A 19454-nucleotide genomic window follows, 5' to 3' on the forward strand; every position below is an offset into this window, starting at 1 on the left:
CAAGAAGAGAAAATGGGAGAAAAGAAAACGAAGCCCACCGTTTCGTTCTTTTAATTGCTCTCCACTGTGCTCCTCCTGGCTGGGAGAAAGGGGTGATCATGTTAAGCATTAGGGTTCCACATGTTTCCACTTCTTTAAGATAAAATCCAGAAGATACAAGAGTGTAGCATTTCTTTATAAGCTTAAACATTCAAGAGACAGACGTACAGGGGGAGGATTGATCTCACAGCCTCTTTTATCTGAGTTCATGAAGGAGGAAGTCATTCTATCTGCCCACCTGTGTCTGTGATTCTTCAGTAGCAGGAGGAAGTTGTACTTAAGTTTTGAACCTGAGGCTGAATAATACATCAGGTTCAAAGGAAAAACTTGCCATTTTCAGGATTTTATGTATAACTCTGAATCAGAGTGTTTTCTGGTATGGTCTTCAAACTTAAAGCTTAGAGATTTGGGGTTTGGTTCAGTTTGATAGAAATAACATGGACTTGATGAAAACAGCTCTGTACCAGGAGTGTGGAGACCTGAGTTCCAGTCCTACATCTGTCATTGCTAGCTATACAAACAGGAGCAACAGTCTCTCAGATCACAATGAGGTGACTGGATTAGGTGTTTATCTCTAAGGTCCCTTGCAGCTCTATGAATCTTCCACCAGTCTTTATTCAAGAGCAGGTGCCTAAAAGAATTATATGAGCCATAGACATGAGCCTCAAACATAACTTAAAGTTTCCTAGAAGCACATTAAAATTTTTAAACAGACTGCATTAATTTTGTTTTATTTGTAGTTAATGTGGAGATCAGTCCTGAGTGTTCTTTGGAAGGAATGACGCTAAAGCCGAAACTCCAGTACTTTGGCCACCTCATCTGAAGAGCTGACTCATTGGAAAAGACTCTGATGCTGGGAGGGATTAGGGGCAGGAGGAGAAGGGGACGACAGAGGATGAGATGGCTGGATGGCATCACCGACTCGATGGACGTGAGTTTGAGTGAACTCCAGGAGTTGGTGATGGACAGGGAGGCCTGGCATACTGTGATTCATGGGGTCGCAAAGAATCAGACACGACTGAGCGACTGAACTGAACTGAATGTGTTTTATTTACATATGTATTTAATCCAACAGGATCAAAATCATATTACTTCAATGTGTAATTGCTATTAAATAATATTAATGAGATATTTTACATTATTTCCTTTTTCTACTAAATCTTCAAAACTTGATACATATTTTATACCTCCATCATATCTTTATTTGGATTAGAGGTATTTCAAGTAGTCAATAATCAAGTTTAGAGGCCTTGAATTTTTCTTACCTAAAGATATAGCTTACCTTCAAAGTGAGATTACATTTAAAGTAGAAAAACTATTCATTAAAACCTTAGGGTCAACATATTAAGGAGATGTTAGGGAAGAGATGATCAACAAAGTGATAAGACTTTTTATGGTAATTGCCAAATGGAAGGATACAGAAGGAAGGCGTGTCACATGGAAATTCAAGGGTTGGACAGAAATGATGTATGCCACCTCCAGGCCTAGTCAAGAAAATGTCTGCCCCTAATTCAACACTGTCTCTTTTCTCTTATATACAGACATATGCAGTGTGTTTAGTTAAGGTCTCTGTGGTCCTAAGAATAGAGGAGTCACTAGATCAGGGGTTCCTAATCTGAGGTCTATGGATCTTTATGGGATCTTCGGATAGAATTCAGGGAGTCCAAAAGCGGAATGGGGGGAAATAACATCTTTACTTTTATTAACTTCCAACTCGAATTCATCATTTCCTTCAATTATGAATGTAGGCAAACCACAGCAGAATTTAACAGAGCTTGTGACCTCACCCTCACCAGAGATCACACATTCTTCCTGGCACATTTCATTAACTGCACATCGTACAACAGCACTTCATCAATGTGACAGTGGTTGTCAGACCCTCCACGGGACCTTTTCATTGAATGCATTAATAAATAAGCACATATATTATTATGTCACAGGTTTTTAATATATTTTGATATCTGTGTTTCAATAAAATTGGTTTCCCTTGTAACCCTATGTATTTTTTTTTTAATTTAAAAATGTTACTATGAGAAGGAGGTCCACAGATTTCAACAGACTGCCAAAAGGCTCCATGGGACAATGCACTAAAGGGAGAGAGTCTGGGTCCTTGAATGACCCTAACTCCCTTCTCTATCCCACACTGAATCATATTGGATTGTGTAATGAGTGAGAAATAAATCATTATCACGTCAAGTCACTGATATGTGAGGAGAACTCAGCAATTAGCCTACTGTAGTGTACAACTGAAACGTGGCTTCAGGCCAATGCCAGTTGGTTACAACTGCAACCAGATTCCATGCCCTGAAGAGACGGGCACTGGCAATGATGTGCTGGTAAACTGAGTCTCAAAAAAAAAAAAAAAAAAAGACCTACCATGGCTGATTTTCAACTACCAATACAATAGCATTGAACTCTGAATTAGAAGGGCTGCCCAGACGTGGGCTTGCAGCCAGTGTGAACTGACTCCCGGCCTGTCGTTGGAACTGCTCTCCCCATAACAGTTCCTAGAAAAGTGTCTTGCTATTGACATCCCCTGGCTGGAGGGGAAGGATGTATGCAGAATCTTGAGAATAATTGCTTGAAGGCTCCTATTTAAACCATCAAGTCTGACTTTTTCATAACGAATAAATAAAGCAGACTACCTTAGGTGCAGCAATTTGTACATTCCACAAGCTGTTGAAAAGAATCTAATTAGTACTAATTAAAATACTAGAGTGTCCCAACAAATTATAATGCCATTGCTTCTGTAGAGGCATTGTGTTTAAACACTCTGAAACATTAATTAGTCTACAGAACAAATGTGTGAGATAGGTATTATGCAGCAGTGTCTGAAAGCCAATTATTTACTCTGGGAAAGCCTGATACTATTTCTGATATTAAAAACAAATTGACAGTAGGACAGGGGAATCCCAGAATTATATGAACTTCATGTCTGAACTCCTTTTATTTCACTGAGCATTGCTGCTGTCCCCACATGAGAAACGGAGCACAGCCAGTTATCAGACCCAAAATGCACAGAGAATCCAGCCTCGGACTCCGCAAATCCTTAGGAGATTATCATGCTTGTTTTTCTAATTTAAAATCTTCCTTTATGAGTCTTTTGTGTCTTATTTTCCAAATTTATCCTATTTTATAATGGAGAAGTTGTTTAAAGGTACCATTTTATTAAAGTTAAAATGACCTACTATGCCTGCTTTCACTTATTTATAAATTCCCTATTATGTTTGCTAACATGCAGACAAATTTTACTTCCTGGATTAAGCTACTTAAAATCTCATCTACTGAAAATATTCACTTCAAAATACAATCAAATCATTTAGAATTAAGATATGGAATCAAGGGTTTAGTAAATGTTTCAATCTCATTTTAAAATAAGTAAGTTGGGCTTCCTTGGCGGCTTGGTGGTAGAAGCCACTGGCCAGTGAAGGAGACATGGGTTCAATCCCTGGTCCAGGAAGATCCCACTTGCTGAAGAGTAACTAAGCCCGTGTGCCATGATCACTGAGCCTGTGCTCTAGAGCCTGGGAGCCATTAACTACTGAGCCTAAGTACCACCACTGCTGAAGCCCAAGAGTCCTGGAGCCCCCGCTCTGCAACCAGAGAAGCTGCCACAATAAGTCCGTGCACCATAGCCAGGGAGTAGCCCCCTATCACCACAACCAGAATAAAGTCCGCACAGCAATGAAGACCGAGCACAATCAAAAATAGGCAACTAAATAAAAATAAAACTATAAATGAATAAAGTGAATAACTCACTGTTCAAATCTTATCAAGCTGATGCTCCTTTTCATCAGAAAGGCACTTTGTGGACAAGAAAAAGCTATGTGGACCAGGACTGCAGTTTCTGGAAGAACATTTGATATTCTGTTGCTTATCCTCTGAGAAATTCACCTGCCTGTCAAAGAGTAGGCACTCAATACATGTTAGTGTTTAATGTTGCTGTTATCATTATTATCACTCCTCAGGCCAGGAGTTATCATTTTTAGTTAAGAATTAATATCCCAATTGAATGCACAGGTCTTACTTATGCTCCAGAATTCTTAGCTGTTTTAAATCTAAATTGTTGCTGTTGGTTAGTCGCTCAGTCATGTCCAACTCTTTGCGTCTCCCTAGACTGTAGCCTGCCAGGCTCCTCTGTCCATGGGCTCTCCCAGGCAAAATTACTGGAGTGGGTTGCCATTTCCTTCTCCAAGGGATCTTCCCGAGCTAGGGATCAAACCCGCAACTCCTGCATTGGCAGGCAGATTCTTTACCACTGAGTACATTTCAATTAATGTTACTAATTTAATCCCTCTTTATAATGAAACAGTTGGAAATATTTATACTCTAGATATTCAATTCAGTCCCTCAATCATGTCCCATTCTTTGTGACCCTGTAGACTGTAGCACACCAGGTTTCCCTGTCCATCACCAACTCCCAGAGCTTGCTCAAACTCATGTCCATCAAGTTGGTGATGTCATCCAACCATCTCATCCTCTGTCTGTCCCCTTCTCCTGCCTTTAATCTTTCCCAGCATCAGGATCTTTTCCAAGAGTCAGTTCTTCTCATCAAGTGGCCAAAGTATTGAAGCTTCAGCTTCAGTATCAGTCCTTCCAATGAATATTCAGGACCAATTTCCTTCAGGATTGACTAGTGTGATCACTTACTCCAGATATTGTACAATATTATTAATGTTGTGAGTGAAATTTACCTTTATTCTAACTATGTCTGTTTTGTTTAGACCATTATTCAGGCTTCCCCGGTGGTTCTGCAGTAAAAGAATCCACCTGCAAGGCAGGAGACCCAGGAGATGCAGATTTGATCCCTGGGTCGGGAAGATCCCCTGGAGGAGGCAATGGCAACCCACTCCAGCATTCTTGCCTGGAGAATCCCATGGACAGAGGCTACAGTCGTGGAGCTGCAAAGAATCGGACACAAATGAAGCAACTGAGCACAGACGAATTATTCAGACATACCTATCTAACTCACTCAGCATGACCTACGTAGGAAATAATCTTAAAAACAAGCATCTTCAATCCAAATTGGGAAAACTTATGAATCCTTAAGCTAGTCCTAGAAACTGTGAGTTGTTCTCTATGAACCCCCAAGGTAATGGTACAAGACTGCCACTAACAATGGCCTTTTTGAAAGAACATCCACAGTTTCATTTCTCAGTCAATCCTGCTCATCTGTCCTGGCCCCAGACCAGCCCCATCTCAGCAATTCTTCATGAAGATCTGCTCCACTCTTCTCCCAAACCTACTGAGAATGTTGGTAGCAGGTAGTACAACTACATTGTCCAACAGCTGTTCCAACAGACCCAAAAATGCAGTATTCATATTGCTCTTTCCTAGAGACAAGAATTATTTCTGTGTTCTATTTCTCTCCTCATTGTGTTATTTTCCTCTACTTTAGCACATGGAACATATTTATTAAAAAAAACTGTCTTAACACCATTGTCTGCTGATTTCATCATGTCTGTAATTCCTAAATCTGTTTCTATTGATAATTTTTTCCCTTTGAGTTATGATCTTTTCCTGTTTTTTCATTTGCCTGGTAATTTTTTATCAGATGTTGGGTATTGTGAATTTTACATTGTTGAATATATATTTTACTGTATTCCTATCAGGAAATATTGGACTTTGTTCAGGCATGCAGTTAAGTTACTCAGGATCAGTTTGATCCTTCTGAGGTTTGCTTTCACATTTTTTTTTTTTTTAATTAGAGCAGGTTCAGACCAGTGTTAGAGCTTAAAGTTAATTTCTGTTCACTCCTACTTAGGGCTTGGAGAAGGAAATGGCAACCCACTCCAGTATTCTTGCCTGGAGAATTCCCATGGGCAGAGGATCCTGGCAGGCTATAGTCTACGGGGGACACAACTAAGCGAATAAAACACACACACACACACACAATACTGAGGACCCCACACAATGCTCTATGCATTACAAGATCTTTCTCTTACATTTTGTTGCTATTGTTGTTTTTCTAATGTCCTTCTATTTGGGATGATGGGGATGTAAACTATTTCTAGATCTGGATGACCTCCAGGAACTGTTTGACTCTATAAAATCAGATACACATGATCGTCTGTTCTAGAAAATGGTCTTATATTACTTCTCTGCTCATTTTCTCCTCTGCATTTTCTTTGTTCTCTATTTCTGAGAACTTCAGAGTCAGACACTGAAATTTTTTAATTGACTCTTTAATTTTTAAATATTTTTTAACATTGCCTCTTCTATTTCCTATCTTTTGATCTTTTTGTTCTATTTTTGCAAAACTTTCTCAACTTTGTTTTCCAAAGCAACAACTGGATTTCTGAATTTCTTGATCATTAGATTTTTAATTTCCAAGAGATATTTCTTATTCTACTATCGTCATTTCTTGCATTGCCTTGCAACCTGTACTTGTTTTCCAAACTCAATACTTCTCTTATTTTTTAGGGTATCCACTATAGTTTAAATTTTTTTCTCCTTTCATTCATTTATTAAGCAAATATTTATTGGTAACAAACCATGTATCAGACACTGATCTCTCAAAACAAAGACCCTGTTCTCATGAAGGTGAAAGTCGGTGATAGGCAGGCATTAAAAAACTAACAAACACATTTTATTAAAATGTTGGTTGGTAATGAGTGCTATGAGGACCCCCTCCACCAAACACTCTCTCACTTGCTCACTACACTCCACCCATGCCAGGCTTTCTTCAGTTTGTTCAAGTTTCTTTTTCTCCTTCCCTTTCTATACACTGTTTTCTATGCTCAAAATATTCTTCCTTATCCTGCTGAGCACTGTATCTTCAGAGTATCTCATCTCCTTGCCCTACCATCAGTTTTCCAATCTCACTACACTTTCTATTCCATTCATAACATTTATCAAAACTTGTAATGTTGTTTACTTACCACATAATAGCCATTCATGCTTCTTCCTTGCCAAGTGAGCCTGATTTTGTTCAGGTGTCGCTATAGCCACAGGGTTCAGAGAAGATAGGGCCTGGCCCCAGCCAGGGGTGATTCTGGATTACTCTATCAAAATCATGATAATTCCATACTATTGCCAGTGATGGCTTAGGAAAGAATGCGTGACCCAGTTCTGATCAGTGGGTCACATATCAAGGGAAGTCTGCTACGGGAAGCTGGAGAAAGTTTGCTCTTATAAAGCGACTAAAAGAATAGATAGTCCTATTCTCAGCCTCTGGGACATTGATTTACTTAAGAATGTGGTATCTTTCGCTACTCTAGTCATCTTTCAACAGTAGGAGTGCTAACCCACAGAGAGCAGAAAGACAAAAATAGCTGACTTTTGATGATATCACGGAGCCACTAAATTAGTCCTATCTTCATGCTTCTTTATGTTCCAATGAGCTCTACTTGAGAAATCTACTAGATAATGAGCTTCAAATACCAAACAGACATCAGCATAAGGAGTGATGAATTAAGTAACATTTACTTGGAAAACAAGAAGTAAATAAGAAAAAAGAATATAATGTAATGGTTATATGTTCTGACACAGCAAAATAATAAAATAAAATTGGAGAATTGTGATGGCACGTATATAACTTTTGTTACTAATTCTTTTCAATTTATTTTTTAATTGGAGAAAAATTGCTTTACAATGTTGTGTTGGTTTCTGCCATACAACAACGCAAATCAGCCATAATTATACATCTATCACCTCCCTCTTGTGCCTCCCTACTAATTCGTAAAACAGTTTGTTCAACAGTTTTCTGCAATCATAGTTGATGGTGGTAATAGTCACATTATTGTCTCATACAGTTGCATGTATTAAGTGGGATAATGTAGAATTTGAAGGTATTTAATTCCATTATCTATTGTGACTTTGAGAACCAAGAAAAAGGAGACAAAAATATAATGTAGGGAGATACAAATTTTTTTTCATAGTTCTATTAAAATGGTCCAGAAACAACAGCCAACCTAGTTGGCCTCTGTAGGCCCAAAAACTGTCTTCTTAAATACCGTTTTCCACTAAGAGAAATCAGGGATTCTTTTAGACATTGCCTATTGCAAGTATGGGATAGGAAATAAACATGATGAACCAAGAACATTTTGACCTACCAGAAGACAAGAAAGCTATCAAACACTAGGAGGGTAATTTCAAAAGGACTCAGGAGCCAACCTGAAAAGGCTTTCATTGCCAGTGATGGGAATTTTCAATAAGGATAAGAATTTTCAGTAAGGATAAGAATTACAACAAGCTCATGAGTTCATAATATTTTTCAAATTAATTAATAATCTTCAGAGGATGATAGGAAACCCAAAATTATTTTGAAAACTGTTAAATAAAATGAAAGGGTAAAGTTTTTTATTCTGCCTTTCCTATGTGAACTATCATATGAGGTCACCAAATAGTAAATAAGAAAAGTAGCACTACATAAAATTGGTCAAGCCAACAAATGAAAACAAAATTACATAATTAGAATATCACCATTCTTCAATCCCAGAGATATTAATGGGTCTCAGCAATGAGCATCAATAACTGCTAAGTGAAAATGAAAGTGACTCAGTCGTGTTCGACTCTTTGTGACCCCGCGGACTATGCAGTCCATGGAATTCTCTAGGCCAGAATACTGCAGGGGGTAGCCTTTCCCTTCTCCAGGGGATCTTCCCAACCCAGGGATCAAACACAGGTCTCCTGCATTGCGGGTAGATTCTTTACCCGCTGAACCACAAGGGAAGTCCAAGAATACTGGAGTGGGTAGCCTTTCCCTTCTCCAGCAGATCTTCCCAACCCAAGAGTCGAACCAGAGTCTCCTGCATTGCAGGCGGATTCTTTACCAGCTGAGTCTGCTAACATCACCATAAGAGACAGCCAAATGTTAGGTGCCTCCAAATGAAGAACACAGCACCACCTACAGCCTTGACAAAAGTATTAATTCTCAACCTGATCACATCTCAATATCCCTCTGTCAATTTGCAGAAAATATAGGAGAAATGTATGGAACGGCGCCATGAACAATTTCCAGACTGTGGGAAAAGTACATGTACAATAGTCCAGATCTGTCAATACATTATTTGCAAGTAAAAATTAGAGACGTGAGGGAAACCTGCAGATTAAAGTAAACTTCAGTTCAGTTCAGTTCAGTCGCTCAGTCGTGTCTGACTCTCTGCGACCCCATGAATCGCAGCACACCAGGCCTCCCTGTCCATCACCATCTCCCGGAGTTCACTCAGACTCACGTCCATCGAGTCCGTGATGCCATGATGCCATCCAGCCATCTCATCCTCTGTCGTCCCCTTCTCCTCCTGCCCCCAATCCCTCCCAGCATCAGAGTCTTTTCCAATGAGTCAACTCTTCTCATGAGGTGGCCAAAGTACTGGAGCTTCAGCTTTAGCATCATTCCTTCTAAAGAAATCCCAGGGTTGATCTCCTACAGAATGGACTGGTTGGATCTCCTTGCAGTCCAAGGGACTCTCAAGAGTCTTCTCCAATACCACAGTTCAAAAGCATCAATTCTTCGGCGCTCAGCCTTCTTCACAGTCCAACTCTCACATCCATACATGACCACAGGAGAGATTTTTATAATGGGCAAGACTAAACTATAGTGTTTAAAAATACATTGTTGGGTGATAAAACTATATGAAATGTCAGGAAGTCATTACTATACAATCTTGGATGACTAGTGTGGTCGTTTGTTATATTGGCAGCCCCTGAGGAATCACAACTCATGGTATTCATGACTTTATGGAGTTCCTTCCTCTACATCCGAACTGGCCCCGAGATTTGCTTTAACCAATAGAATATGGCAGAGTAATACTGTGCTGTTCCAAGGCTAAGCCAAAAAAAGCTCTGGTCTTTGCTTTCTTACAAACTGTGACCTAGCACTTTATTTTTTTAGTAAAGAAAAACTAGCTAGTTCTATTCAATTTTATTTGGCACTAGGGGCAGAATATATCCTTAGACCATAAAGGAGAATGATTCTCTGTTCCACAATTTGGAAACTTTTAAATAGTATTTTCAATCATGAGATCTATTCGTTTGTCTCTCAGATGAGGTACGTAAATTAAAAAAAAAAAAAATTTGTCTACCCTCCTCAAAAATCAACCTTGATTTTTCTTCTGTTGAAGGAACTGTGCTGTCAACAGTCAGCTGTCAATCCATGAGGCAGCTGTAATTAGGATGGAGAATCTGACCATGGGGAATGACTTCATTTTTTTTTTTAATTTGAAGATAATTGCTTTACAGAGTCACGTATTGGTTTCTGCTGTACAACAACATGAATCAGTCATAACTATACATATATATCCCCTCACTCTGGAGCCTCCCTCCTCCCCACCCCATCCTGTCCCTCTAGGTCATCACAGAGCACCAGGCTGGGCTCTCTGTGTTATACAGCAGCTTCCCACTAGCTGTCTATTTTACATACTGACCTAGCATTTTAAAATTCAGGACCCTGCTGGTGAGACCAACAGGAGGGTTGAACAACAATCTCTGGGAATAGTTTTTTTTTTTTTTTGGAGATTACAGAGGGGAGGCTTCTGGGATGGCTACTGAAGCTCTTTCCATTTCTTAACCTGGGTGATGGCTACAGGATATTCACCTTATCATGATGTACTAAGCTATGCATTTGTTTACATGGTTTTGGAGCCTATGTTTTATTTTTAAATAAAAATGGTTTTAAGAAAAAGAAAAAAATCCCCATGGTTTGGCAGAGAGAACTTTACTCTTCTTCCAAAATTTCTTTGGACTGTGGACTTTTTATTTATTTATTTTTAGACTATGGACTTTTAAAAAAGCACTCAAGGCTCCTAGTTTAAAACTTTTGATTTATTCTAATCTATCCACAGCAACATCCAAACACATCAAGCAGAGAAATATAAACTTCTTTGGATCTTAGATCTTGCAATTTGTAAAAACGAATTAATTTCTTTCATATATAAATCTTCTCTTCACTCCTGTGAGAAAAAAACATATAGTGCAAAAAAAAGAGGCACTTTTATAAACTGGCTTGCATTTTCTTACTGGCAGCAACTTGCTCGTCTCTTTTTAAAATGAGTTTTCCAGCTTCAAAGGAGAAAATGTGTATTACATTTGGGGTTGTGTGTGTGTGTGTGTTTTAGTTTGGAACTGTTAGAATTTTAGCCCTCGTGTCACATTTTACTAAAGTGCTTTAAAACAGATCATAGCAGATGAATTGTGCTCTTTTGTTCTCTTGTCTTCCTTTTCATTATTATCCTCACCTCTGACTTCATTTTCCATTTCACAAGGCAAATTGTTGTAGGTATCTTTTTTCTTAAAATGGTGTTAGCTAGCTTCACTGACAAAAGAAAATAAAATAAAATTTCTGGTTAAGGGATCAAATTTCACTGCCATACAGCACATAAAATATTCTGTAAAGCTTTCACAGTCCATTTACTTTGATTGAATTAGAAACTACTGTCACAAATTGTGCTCCTGCTATTGTACTTCTTACCTGGGAATCCAGTTCAGATAATAATCCCAAAGAATAACAGAGTAAAACCATAATCAGTTCAATAGTCCACAGCAAGATAAATAAATGAAAATCACTATGGTCATCATAGGAATTACTATTACAAAAAATAAATAAATAAAATTTTAAAATCATTATCGTTATTCTGGGAGTTTCTATTACTAAAGCCCTCTTGAGGAAGTGGTTCTCTCGTAGCAAATGTCCACAGGAGAAAAATGTGTTTCATCAAGACCAGATCTTGATTTAGCATTTCACTCTATGAATTCATCAAAGCGTGAATTGGGATTCAAGAGGCAAGACCACTCTTTCTTCCACAAGTACAGCAGAAAACAGTTTGTCTGAGCCAAGTGTCCTTATTTTTAATGAGATTTCTTAGATTAAGAAACTTAATTCACATTAAATTTCTTAAAGTCTTGATTTCCATTCACAAAGACTAAAGGTGGCAGAAAGTAATCGTTGCCACCAGAAATTCCCAATCTGCAATAGTTTTCTTAATGCAAAACTCCTGCTAGCTTCATTCAGTTCAGTTGCTTCATTAGTAGATTGGTATTTTTAAAATTAAGATATAATTTAGATGTATATAATCAATACACATTTTTGCATTATTTATACTGGGTCCTCTCCTTTGCTCCCATCCCTGCTATTTCCACCTGAGGCACTGCAATTCCTCACTTCTTAGGCAAACTCATTCATTTCTACAAATTAGGACTGAGACAAATTCTCATGCTATAATTCTTACCTACTTCCTACTCTATTTGGATTATTTTTTCTCACAGAGGATCTAGGAAGGTGCTATACTTAGAAAGAGTTTGACTGGGAATAACACTAATAGCACAGGGAACACCAGTTTAAGTAAGACAGAAGTTTCTCTCTTTCTTATTATGGTCCAGAGGTAAGTAGTCCAAGGCTGGTATGGAAGTTCTACTACATGAAATCCTCAGGACCTGGGCTCCTTTTGTCCACTTCACTTTGCATGAATTCCTTCTTAAAGAACACCCCATAGTCCAAGATGGCTTCTCCAGTCATGTTCACAATCTAGCCAGCAGTATGGAGGACAACAGAAAGAAAGGCACGCCCTCTACTTTTAAGATCCCCCTTTCTGGGGATCACATACAATACTTCCTACCTACATCCCATTAGCCAGAACTCAGCTACATGACCCTATCTAGTTGTAAAGCAGACGCCAACTAGGTGTCTTTATTCTAGGAGTTCATGTGGCCAGCTAATACTTGGAGCTTCCACCATTTTAAAAAGCAAGAGAATATTATGTTAGGGGATAACTAGCAGTCTCTACCAGCCCAACTTGTATCTTTCATAACAAGAAGTACCCAAAAGTAGGGCAGGCAGTCAGTGAGGTTTGCTGGGCTCCAACTTCTCCTCTCTGAGGCTGCCTTGGCCTGGCACAGCTCCACGTGTCCCCTCTGTCTTAAGCTAGCTCCCTTCCTGCTCCTCAAGACACAAACAGCAGTTCTAGGCATCATATTTCAGATGCAACAAAATCCAAAAGAAGAGGAGGAAGGATGTATCTCTTCCCTCTGTCCCCTTTTGAAAAGGGAAGAAAATTTTCTTAGAAGCAGCTGGCAAAGTTCCCTTCAAGTCTCAGTGGCCAGATTTCATCACAATCCCATGCTTTGTACACAGCTGACCCTTGAATATCATGGTGGTGGGGGGGAATGGGTGTGAGGGGTGCCCACCTTCCACACAGTTGGCCCTCCATATATGCATTCCTTGGTATCAGCAGTTCCTCCATACCTCTGGTTCCACATGGTCAGATTCAACCAACTGTGAATCACGGAGTACTGTAGCATTTACTATGGAAAACAAATCTTACCCATGAGTTCAAACCCGTGTTGTACAAGGGTCAACTGCAGTCACTGACAAGAAGACACAGAATGATAGGCAGGGACCCATCAGCACCCATCTCTCAGAAGCCATAAGTGGGGCTAACCTCTCTGAAACAGAGGGCTGCACAGAGGTTCAGTACCCCAACAAAAGCGGGGTTCTGTTATTGAAGAGGAATGGGGAAAGGATGTTGGGGTGGCACCTAATGGTGTCTACCACGTTCTGTATCCTAAAGTTCCATACAGTTGACCTTTGAACAACACAGGTTTGAACTCTGTGGGTCCACCTACTTTTTTCAATAGTAAATATTATAGCTCTACACGATCCACAGTTCACTGAATCTAGGGATGTGGATCCACACTCAGTGAGGAACCGCAGTTATTAAGGACCTACTCTAAGTTATACGCAGATTTTCAACAGCATAGAGGATCTGCACCCTTAACCTTCATGTTGTTCAAGGGTCAGCTGTACTATTACTAGAGATAAACTGGTCTCTAAGATCAGACCAGTTCTTATACCCATCTCCTACCAACAAATTACAAGTGAAGAAAAAGCAAATGTGTAGACTAGTAACTACAAATCTAGGTTGCATAGACCACAGACTTCCTAGTGTCCATTCATTCCAGACACTACAATCAGCGTGTATTTCCCATTTCAGCTGAGTTAGCCCTTATGGTATAAATAGGAGAAAATTTCCCTGAGAGAAATACATGTTGTTTTTAAGTTGAAACTCACTTCTTACTTTATAAGCATCAGATCCTTTATGAGCATTTCAGAAGAAGCCACTTTACAGGTTCAGTGTGGCTGACGACGCAATAATAAGTCAGTTTTCCTGACTATCTGCTGCTGCCAGGCCTGGAAGTGCCCTCCCCCACCAAGAACCCATGTAGCCTTCAGTTCTCAGCTACAGTACTGAATTTCCAGTGACTTTCTGGCCCTCCACGGGACATATGTGGGAGAGTTTTCAAGTTTGTTTTCTTTTGATTCATTAACAATTCAACAGCAATTTTTTTAAGGAAACAAAATTATTGCCTTAACAGGAAAACACTGTTTTTGGAGCGGTAGTTCACTTTTAGGCATACCAAAAGTTTGAAAGGAAAAGAAAACAAGCCAGTAAAAGAAAAAAGTGCCCTAAAATGATCACTGATGCCTGCATTATATGAGCTTTCTTTTTCCTTAAAGAAAAACCCATTTAGGTCACTACTAAAAAGCATTTCTGAAGGTTAACAGATGATATCACCCATGTGATTACAAATTGATCTTAGTATTATTTATGAATAGCATCATTTTATCAAGAGACGTTACTCAAAGACTTAGAGACACTATCCTCAAAATGTATTCTGTCCTTAAGAAACATGAGCCAATCAGTAATTTTCAAAACTAACATCTTTAGAGACAAAGTAACACCTTTAACACCTCTGACATCCCTTTACCTAGAGATTGACTAAATCCTAAGAAATAAATTACTTTTGAAATATCTGTGTGACAGAGATCACTATTAACACAAAGTTTTGAGGCACACAAACGAAATGGCAGCTGTTAAATGATTTGCTGAAAAGCTAGTGCTGATTCAGAATCATCAGCCTACTAAAATACAGCTGCTCTCAACACGTACAAGATTAAGTTCACAAAATTCACTGCAAATGTATTGACTAGTTATCCTCCATGTTGGCAAAGTTTATTAAGCTTGAAGGAAAGTTATTGTCTCAGCTACAGGAGCTTTCAAATCCATACTATTTCACTGGCAGCTACTTTATGAGAAACAGGTCATAAAATTGTGTTTAAACTTTACCGTCATATTTTCAATTGTTCTGCTTATGATTAAATCAAACCTTGAGAATATTTATGGGCTAAAGGATGGGCAAAGCAGTGAAGACAGGGTTATGGTTTTTTTTCAGGGATCTGGGGCTTCAAAACTGTCAGGAAATCACAGCCTCATGACCTTCTTTTGCTCATGCACTAACAATTCACAACACCATGCATTTTTCCAGTGCTGTTTTCTCTTTTTGGCAAGACCAGTATTCTCGAATGAGGAGACTTCTCATTTTCTCTGGAGGTATTCAACTTTAACTCTTCTCTTGCCTCCACCCCTACATATTTTGAAAGTGCCCTCCCAAACAAATAATGAGGAGATGTAAGAGAACAAACAAGACCAGAGGATGTAATGACCGTCACGCATCTGTTATAGTTTTAATACATTCAGAACACATTTATTACCAATCCTTCCTGTGCACGAGCTATCTCATATTTTTGTATGTGTAATAATTTGATTTCAGAATGAAAAAGGTAACACATTTTCTTATCACATGAGTACAATGCTAGCATCAGCAACAATAACCGTGGTAACCATGAAGTCTTCTTCAAGCAAGTTAACCCCTCATATGGCTGGACTTCCAATGATTGCTATAGATGGCCATGCTACAACTTTATGTGTTTCTAAGCTTTTCAGTGAAATACGGTGTTATAAAATAAACGCCATAAACCTATTTTGCTAATAACTAAATGCAAGCCCCTTCTCACAATGTTCTATTACATTGTTCTTTCAGTCCCCTACACACTGATATCAACAATAAGCCTGTAGCCAAATTTTAAGACTAAGGCACACTTAGTTTAGCTTTTTTTTTTCTAATATAAATAAATCACCCATCTTTTCCCGCATGTTAAATAAACAGCAAAGGAATACTTGACCAAGTTTTGCTCCCTGACAGTATGGGCTGTTGGTGATCATCCACCTCTGAAAGCAGCAGAGCAGAAGTCTGGAAAATCAATTAAATTGCTCTCACGTGCCCTGATTTGATATCCGTTTTAAGCGGTTTTCAATGTTGTGGTAACTGCAAGCAAATACGGAATAAGCATACTAACTAAATCCTTCCCTCTTAGGAAATGGTTCAGGGGCCAGAAAGAGGTTATCAGAAAGAACTTAATTTTTTTTTAAACAGAATTAGGATAAAACCTAGAGTATAATACTAGTTTAGCAGGTATTTCTAAAGCCAGAAAAACAAATTCACGAGCTAACCAACTGTTGGGTAGTGGCGGTGGGCAAGGTTTGTGGGGGAGGGAAGAGAAAGAGGCCAATTTCACCCAGGAGATAAAGAGTCATGATTTCCTGCAGTTTCAGCTCAGTTTGGGTTTTATTTTCTTCTGCCTCACATTCTACTGTATCACTGTTTCCCTGAAAGTCGCTCAAGTGAGTTTCTCTCCGTCTACAACTTCAGTCACGGTTACACAACACGCGTGTTCCTCTTTTGCCTGCCCGCCGCCCTTGCCCCTCGCCCCTCGCCTCCCCTCCGGGAAGGGAACAACCTGGGCGGGGAATGAAACTGGCTCGCTGCCTCTGATGAAACCATCCCGCAAGTGACATTATGAAGCTCAAGTGAAGCTGTGGCCGACGCTGCCTTTTGCAAAACCCGGCCAATATCACCAGGAGGGGAATTCAGCGCAAGAGGCCGGGAATCCCCAGGGAAATCTCTAGAAGTGAGGGGTATCCCCCCTGTTCTCTTTTCGGCAAGTTCACAAAGGGCTCAGAACTGTGTGCCACGCCAGGTACAGGGGGGCGAGGTGTTGCTGCGCGGGGGGCGGGGGTTGGGGTGTGCAGAACTGACACGGAAGACCGCAGTGTGGCGGAAACAAGGGGGGTGGTCCCCCTCTCCGCAGCCGGCACCTGCGTTTCCCAACCGTCCGGCGGCGCGTCCGAAGCATCCCGAGCCTATGCGCCCTGGACCCGCGCACCCCACCCCGACCTGGGCGCTCCGGCGAGCTGCCCTCCGGCGCGGGGACCCGCCTGGCTGGGGGACCCGCCTGGCTGGGGAGGGGCTGTGCGCCCGGGTCATCCGCGCGCCCGCAGCTCTTGAGCCGGCCGTGGAGGGCGGGAGCGCGGCGGGTACCGCGCGAGTTACCCGCTCCCGGACCTGTGCCCGGGCGCCCAGCCTGGCCCCAGGCTCCGGGCGGACCCGTCGCGCTCCCGGGAAGCCCCCGGCGGGCGTACCTCGGATGTAGGCGCACTTGCTCTCGTCCAGCTGGCTGGAGGCCGAGCCGCCCATGGTGACGGTGCCGGAGGATGCGGAGCGCCGCGGCTGCCCGGGCGGGAAAGACGGACACTCCCGTCGGCGCCCGCTGCCAGCTCCTGGAAGTTGGTGCGACGGCGATCCGGGCTCTGCAATTAAAGGGCAAACTTCCTCCGAGAGGCGCGGCCTGCCGGGGCGCCTCCTCCGGGTCCGCGCCCTCTAAGGATCTGTGGGCCGGCCCGGAGCTGTCTTCCCGCCCTCGCTCCACTGGTGAGCTCGAGGGGATGTCGGGTCTGGAAGGACTTTTCTTCTCTTCGCTGGCTTCTTATTTTCACCTTGGGGTCAGAGGACAGTTTCCCTGGTGACCGGACACCTCTGAAGGTGGAACCTCCCTCCTCACCTCTCAGGACGTGGAGGTCAAGGGCCCCTTGCTTTGCACGCCCTGCTCTTCGGTACCAGAAGCAACAATTCTGGAGCATCACCTAAGAACTTGTTAGACATGCAAAATCTAGGAGGCAGCTAATTCAATTTAAAGGGTTTATATGGACGTATTTACAAAACAGAAGTAGAATCCCAAATGAAGTCAACAAACTTAAGGTCACCAGGGGATAGGGGATGGATCCTTTCAGGGGATGGATCCAGGGGAGAATTCCATGGACTGTACAGTCCATGGGGCTGCAAAGAGTCAGACACAACTGAGCGACTTTCACTCACACACACACACACACACACACACACACACACACACACAGCAGATGGATGGGGGAGGGGGTTGGCAGATTGGCACTGACACACACACACACGACTACGTACTTAAAAGGTAACTAACAAGAACCTACTGTATAGCACAGGGAACTCTCCTCAGTGCTCTATGTGAGAACAGAACCTATAAACAATAGTGAATACATGTACCTGCAAAACTGATACACTTTATTGTACACCTGAAACTAACACAACATTGTAAATCAACTATATGGCCAATAAAAATTTTTAAAAAAGAAGTTGAGCCAAGGAGGGAGTGGAGGATGAAGGGAAAAAAGAGAGAAATTAAAAAAAAAAAAATAGAGAAAACCTAAGTTTGGATCCTACAATAGGCTCACAGTCCAGCAACTTCTTGAGATTTGATCAAAATCTGCTGTTGGAGCTTTAGATTCCCTTCCTTTCCTTGACAAACTAGAAATAGTTCATTAGAAAGGGCACTTGTTCTTTTCCCACAAGCACTGTTTAGCTTGGCAGCTCCTCCCAGACAAGAACCAGCTTGGCAGAAGGGTCACCACTCATCTCTCCCTATTCTTAGCAGTCAGATTTTAGTGACTCCTGCTGACTTAACCTTCAAGGTCAAACGATCTGTTCACACAAGAACCAGGCCTGAGGGGGACATTTTTCTCTCCAAAGTTACTTATCTAGCATTCTAACGCAAAGATTTCTCATACCTCACCCCCAGTCTCTCACATCTTACGTTCCAGTTCCAGTTCGTCGGTAAATCCTTTCAAATCGACTTCCAAAATAAATCCAGTGTCCAACCATTTCTCATCCTCTCCACAGCTATCAACCCCATCATTTCTCACCTGGATAATTACACATGCCTCCTAACTGGCCTGTCTCCTTCAGAGAAAAGCCACAAAGTCTGTCACTGACACAAGCCCCGACTTCCTCTCTGCCCTCACCTACCACCCACTCTCCCTCCCCTTCCAGCCCTACTGGCCTTTTTGCTCTGCTAGGGCACACCAAGCTCAGGGCCTTTTTTGCACATGCTCGCTCTTCACCCAGCTTTCTCTTCCCTCAGATAATTCGCATGGCTTCCCTTCCAACTGTCTCACTTCATTCAATCTCTACTTAGATCCTAATATATCAGAGATGCTTTCCTTAACCCCCTGTTTAAACACCGGGCTTCATCCCTCTGCCTCTTCCCCTATTCATATCAACCAGCATCATCTGACATGTTTCTTTCTGGCTTTCCCCACTGAAATGGAAATTCCATGAGGTCAGAGACTGTCTTTGTTGATGCTGTTGTTGCTGTTTTTCCTTTCTTAAGGGCAGGGATTTTTATGTTCTCTGATAGTATGTTCGATGCCTAGAACAGCACCTAGCACATAGCAGGTGCTCAGTAGATAACTCTTGAATAAGTGAAGGAATGAGAT

At 41.2% G+C, this 19454-nt stretch overlaps 1 protein-coding gene across 1 annotated transcript in view; it reads right to left on the reverse strand.

The window, feature by feature from the left end:
- FAM129A (family with sequence similarity 129 member A) overlaps positions 1–17494 on the reverse strand; it is a 174819-nt gene extending 157325 nt beyond the window's left edge. The window contains exon 1 of the mRNA XM_018060719.1: positions 17295–17494. Coding sequence (XP_017916208.1) covers positions 17295–17349 — 55 coding nt within the window. The 5' untranslated portion in view covers positions 17350–17494. The remainder of the gene's footprint in view (positions 1–17294) is intronic.

The sequence above is a fragment of the Capra hircus genome, chromosome 16, assembly GCF_001704415.2.
Source record: "Capra hircus breed San Clemente chromosome 16, ASM170441v1, whole genome shotgun sequence".
NCBI classification, from domain to species: domain Eukaryota; kingdom Metazoa; phylum Chordata; class Mammalia; order Artiodactyla; family Bovidae; genus Capra; species Capra hircus.